This window comes from Bombus pyrosoma, linkage group LG3 (genome assembly GCF_014825855.1).
Source record: "Bombus pyrosoma isolate SC7728 linkage group LG3, ASM1482585v1, whole genome shotgun sequence".
Lineage (NCBI taxonomy): Eukaryota > Metazoa > Arthropoda > Insecta > Hymenoptera > Apidae > Bombus > Bombus pyrosoma.
The window spans coordinates 940,112-963,296 of NC_057772.1; the positions used below are offsets into that span (position 1 = coordinate 940,112).

Below are 23,185 nucleotides of genomic sequence, written 5' to 3' on the forward strand. Positions count from 1 at the left end.
AGATTTATTTCACTCGCTGGACACTAGAGCGAGCACTTTGTTCCGAATATTTCGTAGAATCTCGAGTTTTTTCTTTTTATTTCTCGTAGATCCATAAACATCCGCAGTTTAATGTCTGTTTAATCACGCAAAATATCGCACACATCCTCGTGAATCAATGCATACGAACGAAATGATACGGGTATCATCGAAGCGTGGGTGTCGGGTAAAAGATCAATTAGATTTTAATCAGAGATATATCTTCCAACGACTCGGTCAGCCCTCTTCTATCGATTAAACCTTCTTTTACCAGCAGCAACGCTCGGCGGCCATGAAATAACAATTTCTCGCGTCTCCTAAATATAAGATTTCGAAAAATTGATTCGTCATCGGCCACGCGTTAAGATCCTGCGGAAGACGTTAAATATTGATTCAACGGGACCAGTATCGAGGTAAAGTCCATAAATACTCCACTCTCTCCATCTTCCTTTTCAAATACCTGCATTACATTCGCCAGAGATCGTCGAACAGATTTCGTTTCGCCAAATTATTCGAACGTCTCTTAATCTAGACAGCGTGCACCAAGTCTAACGCGCAATTTGGCGATAAACTTTTTAACCAACCTAATCTCTCAAGTATATCCTGATTAAACATACGCCGTGGTAACGTAAGAACTATTAAATCTATCGAAAAATCTACTCTCGTTACTCTGCTGTTCGTAACGGAATTACGCAAAAGGAAGCTGTTGTACTTTCGTGTTTTTAGCGTTGCTTCTTTCCGCTGACTCGTTCCACGAGACACTGGAGTATCACAAACTGTGGTAGTCGGAATCGCTGGAACTACTGGAGGAAAGAATCATCGTGGATCGATTCGTCGGTCGATTTCGATATTCGTAATCTGGCTTTTCTGCTAGATTATTCCACGATCGTCTGATGGTGTTATATAACTGAGAATGCAGCTGGCGCCTCGTGAATTTTAATTCCTCCGCGTAATGGATGCTTCTCGAGGAAACTTTGTCGATTTCTTGCTGTGTTTCACGTTCTTCGAGAGGTGCGTGAGACGGTCGAAAGAACGAACAAACTCTGGACCACTCGGTCGTTCGCGTTGGATCTGCAAGATAGAGCGGTCGAATGAACAAAGATAATTTATCGTTGGTCAGTTGCCTTGAGACTCCCTAGCTCTTTGAAATTTCCCTGGAGAAAGCCTCGCAAGTCGCGCCGCCGACCGAAACCGCTTTCCTGCGAACAACGACCCTACCGTTTTTCGCGTTTAGCGAAAGTCGCGGCGATCTCTCGTATAAATCGGGCTTCGTAATTTGCGCGGGTGGGCATCGAACACACTGTTTGATTGACCAAAGATGAAAACGAGTTCGAGAAGGAAGGATAACCCCGAATATCAGCAAGAAAAGTTGCAGGCTCCTCTTTGCATGATCATTCAGCGGCTTCCTGTTGAACGATCTTTTCTTACGTTCCAACGTATACTCCGTCGTCTCTCGACAACGACGCTTTGTCTTCTTCGTTTTTTCCTCGTCCAAGAAGCGGCAGCCAATCGCCGACCTCGTGCCTAGCCTTTTATCCATAATCTTCGTGGATAAAAAACCGTGGACTTTCTCACATCGAAGAAAGAATCTTCAAACTCGAGATCTATCGACTTCTGAAAATCGGATAGCGACGAACAAGAGTACGCGACTTTTCTTTGAAAAGTAAATCCCTCTCGAATGGTTCTTTTTCGACAATGTTGTCCATCTTATCCAACGGAACACGATGAACAGATGCGACCAGCGTAGACGACGATTGTACTCGGAAATAAAATACTCGCGGAACTGGCCCTGGATCAGCGATGCACGAATGCGAGTGTAATAAATTTTTATTGAATCGTTAGAGCGAACGGCTCACTTAAAGGGCAGGTAACGGACGAAGGGGCAGCTAAGGTCAATTCGCCAAACACGGTTTAAAATGCTTCGCACAATGACAGCTTTTTAATATCTCCGCTCCGGTCACGTATTTATTCGCGATATTTAAATATCATTAAATATTAATGTTTAAAGTAACGAATAACGTATTATATTTAATATCGCTGGTTCCGTATTTTAAGAAGAAAATTATTCGAATCGATTTGGTGGATTTACTTTAATAAATACTTTAGCCGCATGCACGTACAGACAATTAATCCGTAATTTTACTGCAGCGTGAAATAGTACGTCAGAGTTTAGACGTGCGTGCGGTGAAATTTGCATCATTTGCTTGATAAGCGATAAATAATTTACAACGGTATTAACTATCTTTGAATTATTGAAACTCCTGATAGCTACGGTATGCGACAAAGAGATTCATGCATGAATCGAAAAAGACCGATCGTGGTTAACGTATTGCGAATAAATTAAATAAATAAATAATAGAAATAAAATAAAGTGTCTCGTGGAGGGAAAAACGAACTGTTGGGAAATCGGAAGCGTCGTGTATTTGAGAAACGATTTGATCAGCATTCGATCAAGCGAAAAGATCATCAGGACCAGAGGTCTGATATGGCTTCATGGTTGATGCATGAAAAGTTGCTGGGATTTCTTGAAAATCGATGCGTTTGGCGCCAAAACGACTGATTTTCTTTACCCGGGGCTGCTTCATCTCCATTGTATTCCACCCACGCAAACGTTTCCTCGGACAAAGAACTAGGTCAAAGGTCAGCACGATGGTGAATTCGTCACTTTGTCAATGAGTCACCTCTGAAATCCCATTTTTCTTTTATGAAATGCATTCGCGTCGATCAAATGTATTTGGACGATGATTTTTGCTCGAATTTATCGCGAGTTTTCTTTTAAGCACCGACAAGCGTTCGTTAGTCGGCTGAATTCTTTCGTCGGTGATGCGAAACAGGAAGCGTGATACAAAAGCCTGGCGTGATTAGGATAAGCAGGCAAAAGGTGCGAACGAGCCACCTATTTCTCAACAATGGAACCTCGACTAGGTAGATATTATAGTAAGAGAGGTAGATTTTCACGTTCAGCCGATTTGCAGGTCAATGGCATCGTATATTTTTATTGTGCTGCATTGTGCTTTTTAAAACTGTCCCAGTGTAATTAATTCTGGTCTGTCGCAAAATTCGTATCTACTACCGTAATTAAAAACGAGGATCGTTGATAGCTGTTTGCAGCAGCGCTACTTGCTACGTACGGTTCTTTTTGGTATTTCTGAAACTCTAAGCGACCGAGTGTTCGTGCAAACAGCTCAGTAAAAAGATTTGACCGTGTACTGTGCGTATACGTGGACTAAACGGTATCTATCGCTGTTAATATATTCGTCATATAAATCCGGATTATAGCGCAAAACGCGTAGAGAGTGTCTAATCCCGACTCGTTATTGCAAATATTTTGCTGAACAGGAAGGAATAACTCTAGAGGAAAATCTAAATCCAAAAGAGAAATCCTAAAACATAAGCAGAATATTTATTTATTGATTTATTTATTCGTTCGAAAGGTTAGCGCACTTGAATTGGCAATGAAAAATGGAATAAAATGTTTCAGATTATTTAGAAACAAGTCTATACGCGTAGGCTTCGTTATCAATCGCGTTAATTTTACAGGAGATGGTTTAGCAGGATCAGAATCGTACATTGTCTCGTTAACTTTCCTCGACGGAAGCTTTATCCTTGTCAAGACTCGTTGCGTTTCTCGTCGTTCTCCGGGCGATCTGGGAAAACTGTAGCCGATGGCGTGATTCGATCCTGCGTGAATGAAATCATCGATAAGTTAGGTTGTCCGTAAAATCGAAGAACGTTGTACGTAACGCGGCTCGAAGCAGATTCGACAAATTCGAAAAAGGATAAAGAGTTAAGCGGTAGGCCAGTCCGTAACACAGTTTCTGATACTGATCGTCGTGTAACTGGCTTTGATCGGCACGAATAATCGCGAGCTGAACCTGTCGTATTCTAATTACGTCATTTCAATCGGATTTCTTTACAGCTAAATTTCTGACATAAACAGATGGGACGAGCCGAAGCGAAATTGGAGAGAAAATCCTTTTCCCGTGTTCGGAAATGAGGATATAAGCGGCTATCGAGTCGGCTAAGGACTACGCGATCAGCATTTGTTTTTTCGTTGCAAGATGCGAGTAATAATTTCACAGAGGTGCTTCTTCGTATCGAGTTGCCTTTTAACGATAGCGTGTCCAACCTTCTTTCATTCTTGAATTTCTCATCGTTGTTGAATTTATTATTGTTAGTAAATTTTATTCGTAAAACGAATACACGTTCAGACTAAAAATTTACTATTACATTTACCGGAATTGCATGGATGTTGGGTTATAACAAATGGATCACAAAAGTTGGGTAGTTTCTATACACTATGTCAGGTATTTCTACCTAATTCCAATACAAAGACGGCGGTGATGTGACAAATAACGAATACCATAAATCCAAACAGCATACTCGGAAATAAATATAAATTGGTGGTGCGCATCCTACCTTCTGTTTTACCTGACTAATGCAGGTAAACGGTACGAAATCCCCATGATAATTACTATCTTAGTGTTCGTACTGTGTATGTAAGGCGTAAGGAATAGAAATTTGTTGTTCGTTAGATTTAGAAACAAGTGAAAAACCTACGGAAACTAAGTGGCATTTGCCTGGACCTACGGAATCCAACTATGGGGAACAGCAAGTAATTTCCAACATGGAAATATTTCAACTCTTTCAATCGAAAACGCTAAGATCCCTAATAAATGCACCCTGGTATGGTATCACCAACGAAGTAATACATCGCGACCTCAATACACCCACAGTCAAAGAAGAAATAACTAAATATAGCAACAGATATAGCAAAAGAGTCAACAAACATCGGAACCCCCTAATAACTAAATTACTTAACACGTCGGACCAGATCCGCAGACTAAAAGAATACTACCCGTTAGACCTAAGCATAAGATTTAATCAGATATTTATATTAAGTAATAATTACCTATTTATAATACTTATCTATAATAAGTATTAACTTATTACAAATAATTAACCATGTTACTGCGCCACGCCAGAGAAAATTACTGAAAATTCTCAATGCGAGAATTGATGGTAAATTAATAATAAATAATAAATAAATAAAAAACTAAAATTCATAAGAAACGCGTATTTACGGTAGTTCCTAAGAACTTGTAACGCTTTATTTCGTCCAACGTGTACACTTGGCGAATATTTCAAACGCTCTATCAACTTGACTTTTTTCTTCGCCTTGTAAATTTCTTGTAGCCGTCTCGTTAATACGGAAAGAATTATGTCGCGTTAATTCACGTTTCATCGAGAAGATTGGATCCGATCGGAGGCTTCTCGCCGAGAATTACACCGACTACGGGAAAATTGTAACGTCGCAACTACAGTAACTTTCTCTAATTGTCGATCGTACAAAGAAACGAGAAAATTGGAAAAGCTTGCACTAATCGTTGCACGAGTTTACGAGAAATCCAATTTCCCTCTTTCCCTAGCCGCGTATCCGTTTGTCTCGCGTATTTAATTTCCATGGGCAATTAGCGCAACGTGATATTAAATACGAATTGTATGAGAATCGACGTGAGGAAAGACCGGTAGATACAAGCAAATTGTATCGATATCCTGATTTGCCGCGAGCCAGCTGAATACAGAAATATCGTAATCTTCGTCGTGGCCCACGATCCTATCGGTCATCCTTTTCTCCTCCATTGATATTTATTAATCCACTGCTAAATTCCATTTCTTCGTTCAGGCTCGCCCGTACGTAACAATTTCTCTCTGCAGCGACAGGACAGATTTTTATATCGCAACGCAATACCTATTAAGCGATACAACCATCGATATTTTAATTTCTTTCGTGCAAAAGGAAAGCGGAGAAAACCTTATTCGTCGAATTATCGAGTTTTTCTCTGATAGGTATCTGCGCAAAACTCGTAAAGTAATCTTTCACGACTTAAAAGCCGCGTATCGTGGCAAAAATACGGCGGATATTTTCAACATTTCAAATATTATTTTATCGTATCTGATCCAATCGAGTGGTAATTATAAATTTTACTGTACGCGACTAATTAAATAGTTAAGGTCAACGTATTATTCGCGTTATTCGATTTAATACGCGTTCGTGAAATTTCTGAAACGCTCTGCCTATTTTGCGGCTACGGCGTGTTTTACGTTTACTCGCGCCACTAACCGGGCGTCGTTTTCTGCAACGCGATTAATATCCCAGGATTCGATTAGTCTGCAGAATGGTAATCGTTCGTCTACGAGGATGCGACGCGTGGGTGGTTTTCAAGTATTCGAAAGACGACGAGAGAAATTGGTTCTAATTGCGATTGTTTCACCTTCCTTCGCACAGTTTCCCGGATTTCCTCGTATCAATCGGTGTCTCTGCCGAGCGTAATATTTAATACCGAACGAACAAACGAGCCAGCTTTTTCTACGGAATTCCCTCGTTTGAAATTCTCCTCGATTCATTTTAATCCCTGATGGGTATTCGGTATCGATACGCGCACAGGTAAAACCGTTCTGTCGAATGCCGATCGATTACGGTGGCTGGTAGTTGTACCGGTATTTCCTAGCGAGGACGATATATTGTCCCGTTGGAAGATCCCAGAATATTGTTTTGTTTCTCGTCGTTCCTGCAAGGAAGCTTATTTCTGGCAGGTATGGTCGTTAAAGGGGTCGAATAAGCAGGCTGGACCTCAGAAATGGGGACGGTCGAGTCATGTCCTGTCGATACCGAAATTTGCATCCGCCAATCGCCCGATAAATTTGCATGATCCTGTTTTAATAAACGGAAAATCTATATCGCGAGAACAATGGGAATTGTACACACAGAGGAGAAACAGTACGGCGAACAATACGCCCGATCCTCGGCCGTACAAACAACAATTTAATTAATTTAACAAAATAATAGCAACACACCCGAACCGACTGGCTGCGGAAACGATCAACACAACAAGCATGGAAAGAAGACTGAAAAGGCAGATCTCACAAAGTATATAACCTAACAAACACGAAGATGGGGGTAGCCACCCACGCGATAATCAGACAGTTAAAAAATTTCACCAAATGTCCAAATTGGACAAATTGTGAATGTAAATTATTAAATAAAAAAAAAAAATTTAACAAAATTACACGATGTTCGTGTTGATTTTCTTAATCGGTGTAATCTTCATTATATCCAATTATCTTTTCGTTATACATCGAATATATCGCGATTCGTACGACGAGGAACATTTAGTTCGCGTTATCTCTATTTCCACTTATTTTCGCGTTCCTTTATTTTTTGAATCGGCGTAGGTAGGAATTTTCAAGAACGACGAGCAATTAATCATCGATGTTGGTTGCACGTCCACACGCTTTTTCTCTGTGACTTCCACCGCGTGTCTCGATTCAATTACCAAACGAGCTCTATGGCGCAGTGTAAAAATGAAGTGGAAAAAGTGGAAGAAGGAAAAAGTGAGGTCGGAATATTTTTTTGCAAACTAGCATTGCTACCGAGTATCGATTTTATACCGCTTAGGGGTATATTTTCAATCGTTTTAGGATAAAAGAATTAAGCGGCGAAAGCTAATTAATCTATCCAAATATAAATATTATGAATTACATAGAAATTAATCGACGGAACGTTGGCAGAAAGTTTCGAAATTAATTATAAACCCAACTTGACCGCTCCGTTCTACCAGGATAAGTCGCCAGGTAAACAGTACCGATTCTTACCTCCCCCCGATGTTTACGACGTTATAAATAGACTGTGTTACTCGCTGGACCTTCATTTAATAGTCAAAATTCAAGCTCTCGACGTCGAGTTTACGTTGAAAGTATAATTTAATGTGCAGTTGCGTGAACCGCGTGACCGATCTGGACACTAATCGGAATTCTTAACGCGAATTTAATTCGATTTAATCGTGGCAATTCCACGCGACACAGTGTAGAGCATAGACTCGGTGAAACTTACAATAGTCAGGATTGCCGAAACAAGTACGATGAGGATGAATAACGCGGTAGTGAAAAGCAACGGGGAGGTTGGTTGTTCGACGCATCCTTTCTATTATCTGTGAAAACTTTGCCAATAACGGAATACTTAATAACGAGCAAGAAATTGTATTAACGCATTTGCAAATTTACCTTTCTTTCTTTTTTTTTCTGTTATAGTTTGAGGCGTGGCAAGAGGACGAGAAGGAAGAACGAAAGGACGAGAAGGAAGAACGAAAGGACGAGAAGGAAGAACGAAAGGACGAGAAGGAAGAACGAAAGGACGAGAAGGAAGAACGAAAGGACGAGAAGGAAGAACGAAAGGACGAGAAGGAAGAACGAAAGGACGAGATAGAGAATTTAGAGCTTATGAAGGAAGATTGGATTAACTGGCTGAAGGATTATTATTCAGGGAGGAACCACGAAGTTATAATCGGTACTGCGAGAACTAGAAATATGATGAGAACTGCACGCAAAAGCGAACCGTGCAACAGCCACGAGGCTAATACTTCACGGGAAATTTTTCAATTGACGCAGAGACCTCAAGAAATGTCGAATTTGGCGAACGTTGTTTGCAATTTCGAGAAGGGTTATCTCTCGCCTTCGAAAAAGGAGAGAGCAGCCGACGAATACAAGCAGAAGAACTTCGTCAAGAAGACTGTCGAATCTTTAGAAATGGAATGCAAGATTTATAACGATTTGAAGGCCGCGCAGGAGATTTCAAAATGTCCGGAAAGAAATAAGTCGAACGATGCTCCTATGCTGAAATCGTGGAAAAGAAGTTCCAGGATCTTCCGCAATCCATTCAAAAACGATTTCTCGCATTCGAAGCCAAATAGTAGGAACGATAACGAATTTGACGGAAGTGACTTGTCATCTGAGGAGAGAATTCTTAATACGTCGTCGGACAGTAACAGACATATTCGGAGAAGACTGAAAGAGTTAGAAAATTCAAAGTGCTTGGGCAAATCAAAGATGATCCTGTCTGCTTTCGGTCGCAAAGCTTCTGGTCTGGAGATCTGCTCGACTTTCTTGCGTTCCAATTCCGATTCCTCGAGTCCCTCTAATTGCTTCACAAGAGCAGAGCTGATGCGAAAGATCGACCTTTCCGACTCGGTGAGAAGGTTCTCTCCCGACAAGACGAAGACGATGGGTAGCGTCGATCCCTACATGACTTCATCGGCGGAAACTATTTCTACAGCCGAGGATTCTCTTCCAACAACGAGTACCTTGATCGACGATTCCCCGAAGAGCGATAATTCGATGTCGGCAGAAATTTCACATGTCGATAAATCTCCAAAGGTACTCGGGGCATTTCTGAAGAAACCGATCGACGTCGAGAACACTTTCATCGATTGGATACCTACCAACGGAAAGAGGCTGCCGCGGAAGAGATCGCTCAAGAAGTTGCTCTCTTTGTTGACCAGAGGAAAGTACGCCAGAAAGTTCTCGTCGGAAAGAAACCTGAAAGAGGAACCGCAAGAATTCCAAGATTCTGGATACGACGAGAGATCTTGCTCCTCTATGTCTCTAACTTCTCTGATTTCCATCGCGGACGCGCTACGTCACCAAGAAAGCAGCTATTTCGAATCTAATAGAAGAAGCGATCTGAAAACTTTCAAATCGAAGAACAAATCGACCGAAGAAAAGCAGAGCGAAGCTTTTTGCGATACGTATCGTTCTGCGGAGTAGGTACTCGATATTTTTATAATTTTATAAATAAGCATTACTACTCGTTAAGTAACAAAGTAATACGTTAGTTCCATATCACAGGAACCTGAAGGGAAAGCAGCTGCTTCTAACGGAGGTGCCACGCGAGGAAGTGAAGCTGGATCTTGGCTCATGCTATCCTCCTCTTTCCCAGACGATTCGATTCCCATCGCCTTTAGTCGACGAACTTGTACCCAGGCCACCGAACCATCCATACGTATCGAAGATGCCGAAAAATCCGTTCGTTACCTCGACTAAGATAGACAACTTGGCGGAATTTAACAGCTCTCACGTGTATTACAATAACAGTGATTTGTCATTGATGATCATTAAGAACGACCTGTACGAAGTGGAGTTTCGAAGAAGCTGCAACGACCTTCCCTCGTCGAATGTCTATAGCAGCTCTTCGTCCGTGACCAACCACTACGACGTCCCCAGAATATTCTTATCCAAGTTCGAGAACGAAATACTATGGATGCGGAAGTCGAAATCGAAGCTAAACATGAAAGAGGAGCCAATTTACGACATTCCCAAGTCACAAAGTATCGAGAGACCTACGTCCAGCATTTACGATGACGTTCTGTCGTTGAAGAGAAAGGGCATTCACGTAGAAGCTAAAACCGATCTCAACACCCGCTCTCTGGCTCAATGCGACTTGGAATCTCACTATGCCATCACAAAACTAGAATCTACCTGAACACCCAGTTGCAATTGTCATCGTTGAACCGACATTTAATTTAATTTGACGATAATTGTACGCAAGCGGTTGAGATTCGTCTGTTTTAAGACGAAATTGGTATATTATATTATTATATAATTGGTATAGGTATCATGAAATCACTTTAATTTATTAGTTTATTAGTTGGGCAGCTTTGTCACGGCTTATTTTTAGATCTAATTGCCGCTCGATATATGATCGGGAATGACATGTAACGATATCGACGGTACAAATTTTTTTGTAGTACAAATAATTATGATTATTGCGTATTTCACGATCGTTTTCAGTACTTTTCGATGTTGTAAGTATGTTGCAGCGAACGTTTTGGAAGCTCGGGTCGGATGGACGGTTTTTAAATGCTTGTAGATTTACGTAAACGTGGTTTTAGGATTGTACGCAAGTTCTTTTTAACGATCGTACGTTATAAACCATGTACATATGTAATTCTGTCGTGTGATAATCCCGTATATTTGGGAACAAATATTTTACGAGATCTTTCTTTTAAGCGAGCGTACTTTGTATTTCAATTAAATCGCGAGAACCATCTATTTTTATATTTGCACGTATTTTAACGGTTTAAAAGCTTGTCCTTTTCGTAAGGTACGAAACGCGAAACATTTTGAGTTTTTAGTTCGAAGCTCTGGAACGTGGTGAAAGAAACGGAAACTAGCCCGACAGAAATATATCATACAAAACGTTAAGTCTTACTTATCGTTTCTAACGGAAACTTTCTTGCAAAGACTTTTATCGTGCGTGCGATAGAATAGATTTTCGATTTTAAAGCTGTTTCTTAAAATTCGTTCTCTTTCGTTTCCTTTCGTTGCCACTTGGAAACGCGAAACGAGAATGTAAAAAAAAATGCACGAAGAGCAAAAAAAAAAAAAAAGAACAAATTCTACCGTCGTGGTATTTCTGTAAAGAAATATCTTACAGTGTACTGGAACATAACGCTACATATACTTTATGATCTCGAGATTTACCAATATCACGTAATTGTGGCATGCGTCGAATTATAAGTGACAGTTAGTTAAGCTTACGTAGATGCAATTACTTCTATGAATTGTACACTTTTATTTATCGTACGATTTACGTTTATACGTAATTATACTTTTAGGTCTTTTACGTCTTTTAATATCTTGTCTTTTTAATAAAAATTCTCGATGCAAATCTCCAGTCGTCCTTATATATCCGCTACTATAAGGGAGCTTACTTTAATGGAAAGCAAGATTTCCATCTAACGCGCTAGGATATGAAGAAGCGCAGCTCCTCGAATAATCTGGTCACGGACTAATCGGATCTCCGTGAAAAAAAAGGAAGGAGGGCCGTAATTTCACTCGCGTAATTCCTCTCCTTGTTTCGATCAAGTCGCTTAAGTTTATCAGAATCAAAACGAAGGATAGCGGTAAAACCGATTTAGCCGCTGTTCGCGCGAATCTTTTCCGATCGAATCGTTATCGTTTATAAAATTAAAATTTGTTCGAAAATCGACGTGGTCGATGACTCGAGCGTGCCAAAAAATGCTATACATACGCGCACGTACGTCGATAGGATAACGATAGAATTAAGTTTTAAATCGACTCTGTAATCGGCAACCTTTTCAGTCGTATCGTTCTGTCAGTGTTATCGGCGTCGTTGGCGAGATTCTCGTTCACGTCACCAGGTCAACGAGGCGGAGAACGATCAAGTAGCATCGTCGATAAGCCCGGTTACGTAGTGCGATCAATGTTCGCCCTTGCGCTTGTCATTTCACAGCGGTGAAACGACTATGAAGAGAGATCGCGATGATGTTATGAAAACGTCTCGGATCTCGTGGGGCCATAACGGTAAAATTCAGCTCGCGGTAGATAAAATGATACAGTGACGCAGAATGCTCGTATGCGCCGGACACAGTTGCGACGTAGATACCGAACGACGCTAAGCGCGGGTCGTGACGGTCAGCCATTACCGCCACCGCTGAAACTACGTTGGCCAACGTACCTGGAAATTGTTGGTGATCGGTGTACGTGTCAAGGCCGGCAAATTTTTACCAACAGCATCACGAAATATCGTGAGATTTCGAAATGTTTCAACGAGTATGGTACGTACGACGTGCGCCATTTTTCGAATTTCGATCGAAGCGAAAGAATAAGGGAGAATAAATTTGTTCAAGGGCGCGAACAATTTGATCGACGTCGATCAGCGATAACGTTACAACTTTGTCACGATTAACGCGCAAGTTACAACAGTTACAAGTTCCGATAACGACAGAGACGCGTACACGCATAGTTTGCGTCGCAAGCATATACATCTTGATATTGGAATAACACACGGTGTACGTAGTACGGTCGTAAATCGCTCGTATCGTGCGGCCAAGCATTTTTCGGTTCCGACATGAAATTTCCAGGAAAACAGTGGCGCTGGTAACTCATTACCTCGAATGAAAAACATTCGCGAAAGAACGCTTGAAAACGTCCCCCTTGTTCGCGGTTGTTCCCGACAAAATTTCCAAATATTCGCATTATTCGGATTTTATTCGACTCGTTTATTCTTTGGTTCTTGAGAAACGGAGAAAGGAGAGAGGGAAAATAAAGTGGTTGAACGAATTAAAAGTTGTATTTGAACAAAGCTATTAATCAGCGGATTGTAATTGGTGTCCGTGGCCGTTTAAGCAGAACGTGGATATTGGTATAAATTGCATCCGCTTTCGGTAGCCAATAAAGTTAGACGAATCGGACCTGTTTACGATGCACCGGATCACCACAAATTGATACCAATTAATTAGGGAACGACGTTTCAGAGGGCGTTCACGTGAATGGTTTCGAGGCAAACGAAGATACACGAGCAGATACTGATCGACAATTTACTCTTATCGAATCTCCTGTTCGTATCAGCGAAAAGCTTGCATAATTCGACTAGCGTTTGGTCGTATCGATTCACGGCAGTTGATTAAAGCGGCCGTCCGCCATCACTGTATCACTTTGTAATTTATCGAACCGTTTGCCACCGCTTCTCGGGCTGATCGTATTAATTCCTATCAATTTACAGTCGGTATGGAACGTTAATCGAACGTAACGAGTTAGTTAGCTCGGCTTTTCGGATAACGTTTCGTTTATCTGGTCGGCAGGCAAGAAAATAGCCGACCGAGGCAACAGCCCCGGCTCCCAAATCCTCGGAAGATTAAGATTTATGAAACGCTATCCAGCTAGCAAACACACACACCTACGAAATTGTCTCGATCCTTAGGAAGCTTATCCTTTGTCTCGGCCGAGGCAGACCTGTCCCAACGACGACGCAGCCACATACAACTAAAATCCCAGATTGAACTCGCTACAACCATGTTTCGGTCTGTACAGAACCGTTAAACTCCCTTGCCGCTCCCTTTGCTATTCGCTTTGTCCATGGTTTCTCCTAATCGTCGTCGTCGTCGTTCTACTACGACTGTACGTTTCTTGTCGTAGCTCGTACAGTTTCGAGGGGAATGCACCGAGAAGCGAACGTAACGAATAGAAAGATCATCGCGAAGCGGACGAGGAAGAAAAGATCGGAGGTCGTGTCTTTTTGAATTTGCTTTTACCGCTTGATCGAATTACGAAAAGGAATCGGTAATGGTTTCGCCGAGTACGGAACGAAAGGAGCGTCGCTGATCGTGAGAGCCGAGGGAGTAGCGGAAAGGTGCGAAAGGATTCGTCGTGCGTTGAGGTCTTAATAATTTAATCGACTGATAAAGTTACACCGGTGCAAGGTGAAATTGGCACGCAGCGTCGGTGCGTACACCAGGGGGAAAAAAGGAAAACGATAGAACGGGGAAAGAAGCAATTTTCCAGGGTGATGGCCTGGAAAATTGCTGCAACGTGCCTGCGCTCACCGATGTCCGATGTCAATGATCGTTTTATTTTTCCTTTGTCGCTAGTTGTGGAAAAAAGGTCGATCCTTTTTCATCCGTGTCTGTCGTCAGAAAAATTCTATTTATCTTTTTGTGGCATTTTTCTGTCGAGAGAAATCCAATATCTGATTGCAACTCCCTTACAATCTTTCGAGCCCGCTGCACGCGAGCTGCAGGTGTCGTCTCGGAAATATCAAAGATTCGCCTCTTGATCGAAACAGAAATGGTTCGAGGATCGCAGCAGAGTTAACGCGAGCAATGGGCTCGCAGACAGATCTCGCTTCATCGAAAATATCGGCTTCGTCACACGAGGCCCGATGATTTCGCCTTCCGTGTCTTATATCTCATCGCAATGCATCTTCTTCGAACAACATCGTAAAATTTGCTTCTAAATTCGTTTAAACTGACATCTGCATTGAACGATCGTACGATCGTTCTAACGTATAACGCCGAGGATGTTACGTCTCGCCGCGATAACCTTTATTTATCCGCAAAAGCGGAACAGAGAGGGAAACGTTGCACCTGGTCGCTGCGATCGGAGAATTTCTATCGAACGAGGACGTAAATTGCGGAAAAATATCAAATTCGATTCCATTTGCGCAAATCCGGATACAATTCCGATGCAAATGCACGGGCATACTTATAGATCTGGTGGTACGTGAAAAGCCTGAACGTACTACTTACCGGCGTGAAAATAGTTTTCACGAATATACGACCGAGCGGACGCGAATGCGCCAGAAAACTGATGAAAAATGGCGATGGAAAGACGAACGATCTTATCGAATTTTTTGGAACGTTGCTTGCTTCTTTCTTCCGTGTCGTTGCTCAAGATGAAGTGGAAGGAAACTCCAAAAGGATTATCAGATACGTCGACATCACTCCGACGATCTGCAAACAATAGCGACATTTTTTCGAACGGCAGCTTTAAACGGGTGGTCGATCGTTCGTCGAGCGTCTCGTTTGTATGAAAATAGCAATCGAGCGCCGAGCCGTGTTCGAACGAACCGAAACGAGGAATCGCGATGAACGATTTTGCTCGAAGCGTCTGCTGGAAATTGGACAAACTTGGCGCGTGCAACTGTTATTACGAACTCGGTTCGGTTCAGCTTTGCCACGGAACCGGGATATCGAGGAGCGAGTTACGGTAACCTGTCGGATGCTTTTTCGCGATGCAATTTACGATGGTACGTAACATTTGTGGTAGATGGTAGTAACATTTGGAGATCGTGGTTATTAAGCGAAATCCAATTAATCTCTCGCTTTGGTGGGATAGAAAGTAACGTAACGAGATTGGGACGAGCGACGAGATAAAGACGGGTTTTTCTTTGGGTTGGTTGATGCGTAAGGAAGAAGGGAGAAGTACGTTCGTAATTAAAGTCTACTTTTCCGCAGAAAAGATAGAAAATATATTTACCGAGCAGAGCAATGACAACTTGACGTCGAAGAGACCGCCGGCGGAGAAATGAAGCCGTCTATTGAGAAAGTGCAGCGTAGTACGAACGGTATCCTGTAAAAAAAGATACGAACGATCAAAGAACAATCGTGTACGGTGGATTCGGTAATATTCGGTGGATTTATATTGAAATACTCGCATTGTGTGGATATCTGTCAACTATTCTCGCGTTCCATTCGACGAGGGTCACAGCCATGGAGTTAGCCTGGAATTTCCGTTTCTTCCATTAAAATCTCCGCTCCGAACGTTACGATTAATTTATGAAGTGAACAGAAATGGAACGGGGAGCGATCGACGTTACCTCGGTTGTCGTGTAATCGCAGACGATGTGCAGGGACAAAAGCTGCCCCATATATCCGAAAAGCCAGGAGCTCATGTTGAATATCAGAGGCCAAGATAAGTTGTAGCCGTTCGTCACGACGATCCAATCGATGATAAAGTAGAGATTGCTGATGATGTGTACGCTCAAATTTCCTAGCCAGAAGAACAGCGACCACGAGTAAATGGAGGCCAGGGATTCACCGGATAGCATCAAATCGTTGTGCAATTCCTGGATGGTCTTTTTCGAGTAAACGTTAACGCGGTGTTACGCTTCGCTATTGCGCGCTATCGTACGAACAAACGCAGCTCGATTTTAATTAGCTATGATATGTACGCCGCACCTTTTTGCTGACGCTGGTGCTTTTGTATCCGACTCTCGAGGGTAGATTCTCCCTCGCGATCTGGTTCAGCTGATGAAAGCGTTGACCGAGAAAGCTCGCCATTCCGAAGAACTTGTAGACGGATGTCGCGTTGTTGACGTACAGACACATGTAACTCATATTGAACAGCCAAGTCTCGTTGAAGGCGAACATTCCACTCTGATTAACCACCGTCCAAATAACGATCTGACTGATCAAAAGAACCCACGCCGCTATCCGAGTTTTTACCTCCTTGCGCGGGTAACCCAGTTGGCTGAGCCTCTCGTCGAAATCCTGCTGCGCGTTCCAAATGCGGCAGAACGCTTTCCTCGCGAATATCACCGCTATGAGATCGTACATAGCGATCAGGTAGTTCACCATTACCTGCCATCACCGTGCATCGTTAATCGTCTAACGAACATAGCTACTTTCGGCAAGATCGTGTGAAAATCGACTGCGCGATTGGAAAAAATGTTGCAATTACCTTGGCAGTTTCGACCACGTTAAGGATCATTTTCTCTCTCTGCACGGCAAGGAATATCGCGCACACGTTGCGTATAACGTAGGAATAAATACCCATGAAGATGAAGGAAAATAAGAGATAGCAGTTGGACGGGACTAGCTGGTCGCCCGTGAAATCGTACGGCGCCAAACCCATCACTTTCATTATGAGAACTATGGGGTAAATGGCCGAGTACAATAACGAGTGTGGGCCGTGATACTTTCTCGCGTGACATTTTCTCGCTTCGGTCACTTTCGCCAGCGTACTTTCAACGTCGAACGGCTTTACCCGAGTCTTCGACAGTGGAGGAACCTCTTTCCTCGGGTAACGCGTCAATTCTTTTTCCATCAACTTTGAAAAATCCATTTTCCTCGAGTTATCGAGTGGTCGCTGTTTCTCACGGGAATTTCCAGCTGCGGGGTATCTCCACGCGCGTTCCGTCAAAGGGAATTCTGTGAAAAAATACGCGCGTCGAAGCCTAGCCGCATATTTTACAAACTTTACTGCAGCCTGCAATTTTACGATGCGAGAACGACGAACGAAATATCGCGGGAGGTGCGCGAAGGGTCGTCGATTACGATCTCGAAACGAATCGAGTTTGGTCTGGCCAGCAATTAGTCGTTGTGTCGATACGCGCGAGTACGAACAATCCAGTGAGCTCGTATCGCGTATACAAAAACCATTTCCCCTCTGATTTATCGTCCGGTCGCCGATAATTTGTTTGTTAGCCGCGTTCGATACGCGGGATGCTTTTCCAGTTTATTCGCCGCGCTGCGTATCGGCGATCGTTCGCAAAAGAGATTTAATATCGAAAAGGACCGATTACGAGAAACGGAATGAAACTGCGTCGGTCGTTAAATCAAAGTTCCTCCAGCGACGGATTAATCGTTTACGAAAGACGAAAGAACGAATAAATTAACTAAGAAAACACCTCGCTTCCGATCAGTATCCTGAACAATACTTACCAACGAATACTACGGTTCGATCTAACCGCGAGAATAAAGATTAGATTCGTTCTCCGTTCGCAGAGACGACGATGTCCGTTTAAATCGAGGATGCTTTGGATTGCGCGAAGAACGAACGCGAGATCGAATCGCGAAATTTGCGATATAGACGCTCTGGACGAGTGAAAAAAGAAAGATCGGTCGCACGGTGAAAAACGGAGAACGATGTCGCGTCGCCACGAAAACTAACTAACTGTTCCTCGAGGAGGATGCGGCCAAACTTAAAAAGAAGTCGCGCGGCACCATCATCCCTGGTGACGCGGTAAGCGGTCGAACGTTTCCCAGCAACCGCGTAAATAACAACGAAACCGGGGTCTTCAATCGGCCGTGATAAAACGGAATTAACGTCGTTAATTCAAACAAACGCGAGTGGACGTACACTTACGGCCATTAGAACGTCCGTCGTTCTTCCAGTCGTCGTTAAATTATGAATCATTGAACGGTCGAAGAGGAATAACAAATCGCTCCAGTGGATTTAGCTTCCTATCGGGCAACCCCGTCGCGTTTGTTATCCCTTTTTTTCGCCGAAGTGCTACAAATCACGAGCCTTTTATCGATTCTTCGTCGGTGAAATAACGAGTGTTAGAAACTGCGAGGATGACGATAATGCCACTCTACTGTCAACCTAATCGCATCGAATCCAAGCTGCAAACTAAATGACAACCGTTGTGTCAATATCTCTGGTATACAAACGCGTTGTAAACAACTAGCTGTTTATTTCACAGCCATTCCGTGTCGTTCGTTATCCGCCGATCTGGTTGGAAATAATCGTTCGATACAAGAATGTTGACGACTCTATTTACCCTTTCGTCGTCCTTTGTCGTCGACCATTAAAAATGCAACAGCCGATAGAATTTATCACGCTCTTCGACAAATCCATCATCGACTTTCGACCCATCGAGATCCGCCGATACGAATAACGTCGGTACGCGAGCCTGTCCCATCGAAATGCTGCTAATGATCGTGGTATCGCGAGCGTCCATTAATCGGATTTGCTCGCGACCGATGCTTCAGCTCCGCATGGATCGTATCTTGCTTCCGCGATCCTGTTTCCACTTACGGACGAATTGAGATCGTTCGTGAGATAAATTATTCCTTTTAAAATCCTTCCGAACGCGCGATCGAGTCGTTAAAGTAAACGACAAGACCGACCAATTAAACGTAACCGATTCGTTTTAATCGATCGCAGGACAGATCGCGTTGCCTCCGCGTCGGAATAACGAGAGCCGCGTTTGGCTTTTTACAGGGGTGGAGAATGCAATAGGAAGGAAGAGAGAAAGAGAGAGAGAGAGAGAGGGAGGGAGAGAGAGGGTAATATAAGGCAGCGTATTAGATGAAAATTTACGATGGAAAGTGTCTGGTCAGGACGACGCCCTAGAGGAATGCAATCCAACTCGGCGTGCAAGATGAGCGATATTCATGGAACGGTCAACGCACGGTTCTCACCGCGCATATCCACGGAGATAAAAGCTGCTTTTACCCCACTTCTCTGGAAAATTGCTTTCGAGAGTGGGCTGGTTTCTTTTTCATCAACGCTGTCGGCAACTTGTTGCCGCGCTTTGGTATTCGTTGCCGAGTATCGAATTCCCCCGACAAACCTATCGGTTTTTGCAACGTGACAAGATTCCATTCGAAAAATTGCGATCGAGACGCGAAGCATAGCAATTAAGAAGCATGCTCGGGCGCCTTGAAATTCCAATCGACGCATCCCTCTGAAATTGATGCCGAGTAGCCGCCTAATCGAGGAACGAGAAACAACGTTCGATCGGCGATCGAAAATCATCAGTGAATCCTGCAGCTATGCTCTTCGAGAAATAACTTTACCCTTCGAGCGTATTAAATCGCCGATTCCTACCGATACTTTATACTTTCCCAACGCAGCGCGAACAAGATAAACGAAAAGACCACTATGAAGGCGGTAAAGGAGCAACTGTTCGAATGGGCTTGTAAGAAGTACGCGATGAACAGTCCGTTGGACAGACGTCTACTGCGAGAGAAGGCTCTGGAACTGGCGAGGATAAGTGGCTCGAACGGTACTTAATAATATTAATGCTGATAATATTTTTTATCCTTTTTTTTCTTTTCTTTTTTAACGCATAGAAGGTCGATAGAGTAGCTTCAGTTGGAAATGCAGCTAGCGTCGACCGCCCGTTAAACTTTGCTTCTCTCGGTGTTACCGCGTGTAGGATTCAAGTGCTCGGACAGGTGGTTGACTACGTTTTTGAAAGAGTACGGCTTCTCTACCGATTTGATAAGTCAGCCGGGACCGATGTTCACCGATTACCGCGACTGGATCGACCTGATGAGATCGACGATAGTCAAGTACAGGCACAAGGATTTGTTTCACGCGGACGAGTTGACCATGTACTCGGACGTTCTGCCTTCGGGAATCCCGTGCAACGGAGTCAAAGATCCAAGGGCGATCGATTCGTCGAGGAACCGGGTGACGGTTTTAATGAGCTGTAATTCTTCAGGAACGACGAAACTACCGCTGTTCGTCTGCGGACCGTATGCGTCCAAGATAACGGCGAAAGAGCACGTTTACAATCACAGCGACGATTCTTGCATCGGGGACGAGTTCTTCAGAAGTTGGCTGTCGAACGTGAACGATCGTATGGTCGAGTCCAATCGAAAGATCTTGCTGTTTCTGCAACGAGGCAGAGCTCGCGCGCTGAAGAATTTCGTAGCGAGCAACGTACAGCTCGTTTACTTTCCCGAAGATCTCCCGGCATTTTTACGACCGTTACGGAGGGACGTTTTCCATTACGTTAAAATGGTATTTAGACGAAGGTGAGTCACGAAGGTGACAGTAGTTCTTAGACAATTTCAGACACTGTCCTCCAAACGTACTACACTGGTGACAAAAACTTCTTCGAATTTGATAGGAATGTTGCTTAAGTTTCTTCCCTGTCAGTTGTCAGACAACTGTGAAACGTTTGTTGTTAAAGGTACGCAGAGCGATTAAAGCGATATACCATGAAATGGAATGTTGACGACATCCTGGCGTCGCTGATCGAAGCATGGGAGTCAATACCGCGGGAATTGATAGTATTCAGCTTTCAAAGGACCCACTTTAGGACCGACGACTGTTTTCTTCGGATCAATTGCGATTGCTGGAACAGCTTGAAAGTCGGTATCTCGTTCAAAAAATTCGTGACGTTCGACGACGGTCTCTCGAGCGAACCGGCAACGTACGAAAAGAACCGTCGATGTCGTTGTTACGAGCTTTCCAACCGCAAAAACGTTAAACAGACCGACAACGATACCGTCGATTCTGTGTTGAAAAACATGCCGCAAGGTATCTCGGGAGCGACTGTTCCAAAGCTACCGAACGAATCCGATCGGAATCTTCGAGCGACGCCTCTAAACGTAAAGAACCGTACATGTAGAAAATACGACTGTTTTATGGTAAGGAGTCGCGTCAACGGTAACGCAAGCACAGCGACGATAACGCATAACACGGTAAAGGAAAATCTAGTCGAAGCGAGCAGCGAGCGTTGCAAGTCGCAAAATAGAATTTACAGCGAGACACAATTTTCTACGAAGGAATGGAATGGCAATCGATGTGCGTCCGGGCAGGGGAATATTAAAAATACCTTTGTATCGAAATACCCGAATGTTATCCGTTCGACTTCGTTCGGAGATGGAACGTTTCAAACGGAAGCGAACCAGACACGGGAGTCTCTCCAACCGATCGTAGACAAAGCTTTCGCTTTATCGTCCATTTCAACCACCGAATCTAACTCTACCAACAGTCTAATCGATAATATCAATATGACTGATCGTGAAACGATAAGGAACCCTGAACATAACGCGATAATAAACAATCTGACGCGGTTTAAACGCTTAAACAACGAACAAGGTGACGCAAAGTCTAAGTGCACAAATCAAGGAACAGTACGATCTAGCATTTTGAACAAATTTAATCAACCGTCTACCTCTGCGAACAATTGCAACGTTACGTCTGAAATGATTGGCCAAGTTACGCCTCAACTACTCGTGGAAAATCGTAGCGAGAGTCAAAGTTCGAGCGTAGTCACAAACAACGAGAGCAGTTTGCCTTCCGTTCGTCAGAAAATCTTGAATTTTACGAAGCAGAAACGACGAAACTCTCTTTCCAACAATTCCGAGGATGATTCTGAAACGAGCGAACCAAGGGAAAAGAAATTGAAAACGAATCATAACTGGTCTAAACAGTTCGAAACCTCTTTCGTTTTTGGTTCTCCGGATACGGATTATTCTCTCGCTGCTCAGCGTAATAAAAATATCGTGGAATCAGGTATTTTTAACATAAGTCCGTTTATTTCTCCGAGGGATTAAAATTTCTCTAAAAATGTTCAAAGCGGAGAAATTATTTTTCTACGAAGTATCGAAACCAGGCGAAGGACGATTTTTTTAAAGAATTTTATTTAATTATACATAACGAAGAATATTCTTAAGCTTTCTAAGAATATTCTTTTGAAATATTGTTTTTCAGTTTAAATCGGGTTATATAAATATTCATAATCTGAAACGATAAAGTCACAACAAAGATATACTCTGTTAAAGTTGCATAAAATGCGCGTAATACGACAAAATATATAAAATATCCGGAATATAGTGCTTTCTATAATACTCCATAGGAGAACAATTTTCTACCGAGATTCTACTTTTTTTAACTATGTTTTCAAAAATATGGATTTGCATAGAAATCCGCAGTCTAGTAATAGTAAAATCAAAGTTGACACAAGTATCCGACATATGTAGATGATGTTCAGAGATTTACGATACATTGCCGTATCACTGTGGCAGCTCATACTAATCGCATGTCTGTTACTGATAGAGTATAATGTATACTTGTCGTCTGTGCTTCTATTATAATTTCTGCTACTACCTTCGATCGATTCGAATCAGTATGCTTTAATTAACATATACTACAAAAATGGATGTTTATACCATATTCGCTGGTGTTACTTGTTATTAATAATTAAAAACTGTTATTTATAAGAACGATTAATACGCGTAAGAAAAAATGGCATGCACTTCTTATCCATATCAAAGTGATAATTTATCTCTTTCGACCAGCCTGTCATTTAAACGCTTAATAGATCTCTTTAACTGTTTTGAGACCAAAAAAATACTATATCTAAGGCCGCGAATCGTCAATTTTCGTGAAATAACTGTTATGTATTACATAACAAAAATAAATAAATCTATCTTATTTCTTTCGGTAAATGTATATTTACTATTAATTTCATTGTATATATTTACTTGTACATATAAATTTGATTACCTACTCTACAAAAATAAGTATGATTTCAATAATATTTGTTTATACAATTTTAAAT

General features: G+C 42.5%; 3 protein-coding genes across 3 annotated transcripts; 2 read left to right on the forward strand and 1 right to left on the reverse strand.

Annotated features, from left to right (window-relative positions):
* Positions 1 to 1,001: 1,001 nt before the first annotated feature.
* On the reverse strand, positions 1,002 to 17,220 carry LOC122565993. The gene is made up of 7 exons (XM_043722638.1): positions 16,837 to 17,220; positions 16,335 to 16,736; positions 15,974 to 16,231; positions 15,814 to 15,877; positions 15,634 to 15,728; positions 14,904 to 15,107; positions 1,002 to 1,089 (listed from the first exon to the last, which is right to left on the reverse strand). Exons 1-6 carry the CDS (start codon positions 17,218 to 17,220, stop codon positions 15,045 to 15,047), a joined length of 1,266 nt encoding a protein of 421 aa, XP_043578573.1. The 3' UTR covers positions 1,002 to 1,089; positions 14,904 to 15,044.
* Positions 8,276 to 10,336, forward strand: LOC122565722. Its single transcript, XM_043721998.1, has 2 exons — positions 8,276 to 9,617; positions 9,703 to 10,336. Exons 1-2 carry the CDS (start codon positions 8,299 to 8,301, stop codon positions 10,334 to 10,336), a joined length of 1,953 nt encoding a protein of 650 aa, XP_043577933.1. The 5' UTR covers positions 8,276 to 8,298.
* LOC122565745 (tigger transposable element-derived protein 4-like) lies at positions 12,262 to 23,146 on the forward strand. The gene is made up of 4 exons (XM_043722045.1): positions 12,262 to 12,434; positions 19,105 to 19,891; positions 20,045 to 20,648; positions 20,807 to 23,146. Exons 2-4 carry the CDS (start codon positions 19,768 to 19,770, stop codon positions 22,176 to 22,178), a joined length of 2,100 nt encoding a protein of 699 aa, XP_043577980.1. The 5' UTR covers positions 12,262 to 12,434; positions 19,105 to 19,767; the 3' UTR covers positions 22,179 to 23,146.
* Positions 23,147 to 23,185: the final 39 nt, after the last annotated feature.

What these genes read in the sequence shown, in the direction of transcription:
- LOC122565722 (XM_043721998.1), top strand. Translation starts at nt 8,299, where the DNA reads ATGAAGGAAGATTGGATTAACTGGCTGAAGGATTATTATTCAGGGAGG. An exon ending in GATACGTATCGTTCTGCGGA is followed by an intron (nt 9,618 to 9,702) that starts GTAGGTACTCGA and finishes TCCATATCACAG; the next exon opens with GAACCTGAAGGGAAAGCAGC.
- LOC122565993 (XM_043722638.1), bottom strand. Translation starts at nt 17,220, where the DNA reads ATGGATTTTTCAAAGTTGATGGAAAAAGAATTGACGCGTTACCCGAGG. An exon ending in ACGTGGTCGAAACTGCCAAG is followed by an intron (nt 16,737 to 16,836) that starts GTAATTGCAACA and finishes CGGTGATGGCAG; the next exon opens with GTAATGGTGAACTACCTGAT. An exon ending in GCACCAGCGTCAGCAAAAAG is followed by an intron (nt 16,232 to 16,334) that starts GTGCGGCGTACA and finishes TACTCGAAAAAG; the next exon opens with ACCATCCAGGAATTGCACAA.
- LOC122565745 (XM_043722045.1), top strand. Translation starts at nt 19,768, where the DNA reads ATGAAGGCGGTAAAGGAGCAACTGTTCGAATGGGCTTGTAAGAAGTAC. An exon ending in GAGGATAAGTGGCTCGAACG is followed by an intron (nt 19,892 to 20,044) that starts GTACTTAATAAT and finishes TACCGCGTGTAG; the next exon opens with GATTCAAGTGCTCGGACAGG. An exon ending in AAAATGGTATTTAGACGAAG is followed by an intron (nt 20,649 to 20,806) that starts GTGAGTCACGAA and finishes TTGTTGTTAAAG; the next exon opens with GTACGCAGAGCGATTAAAGC.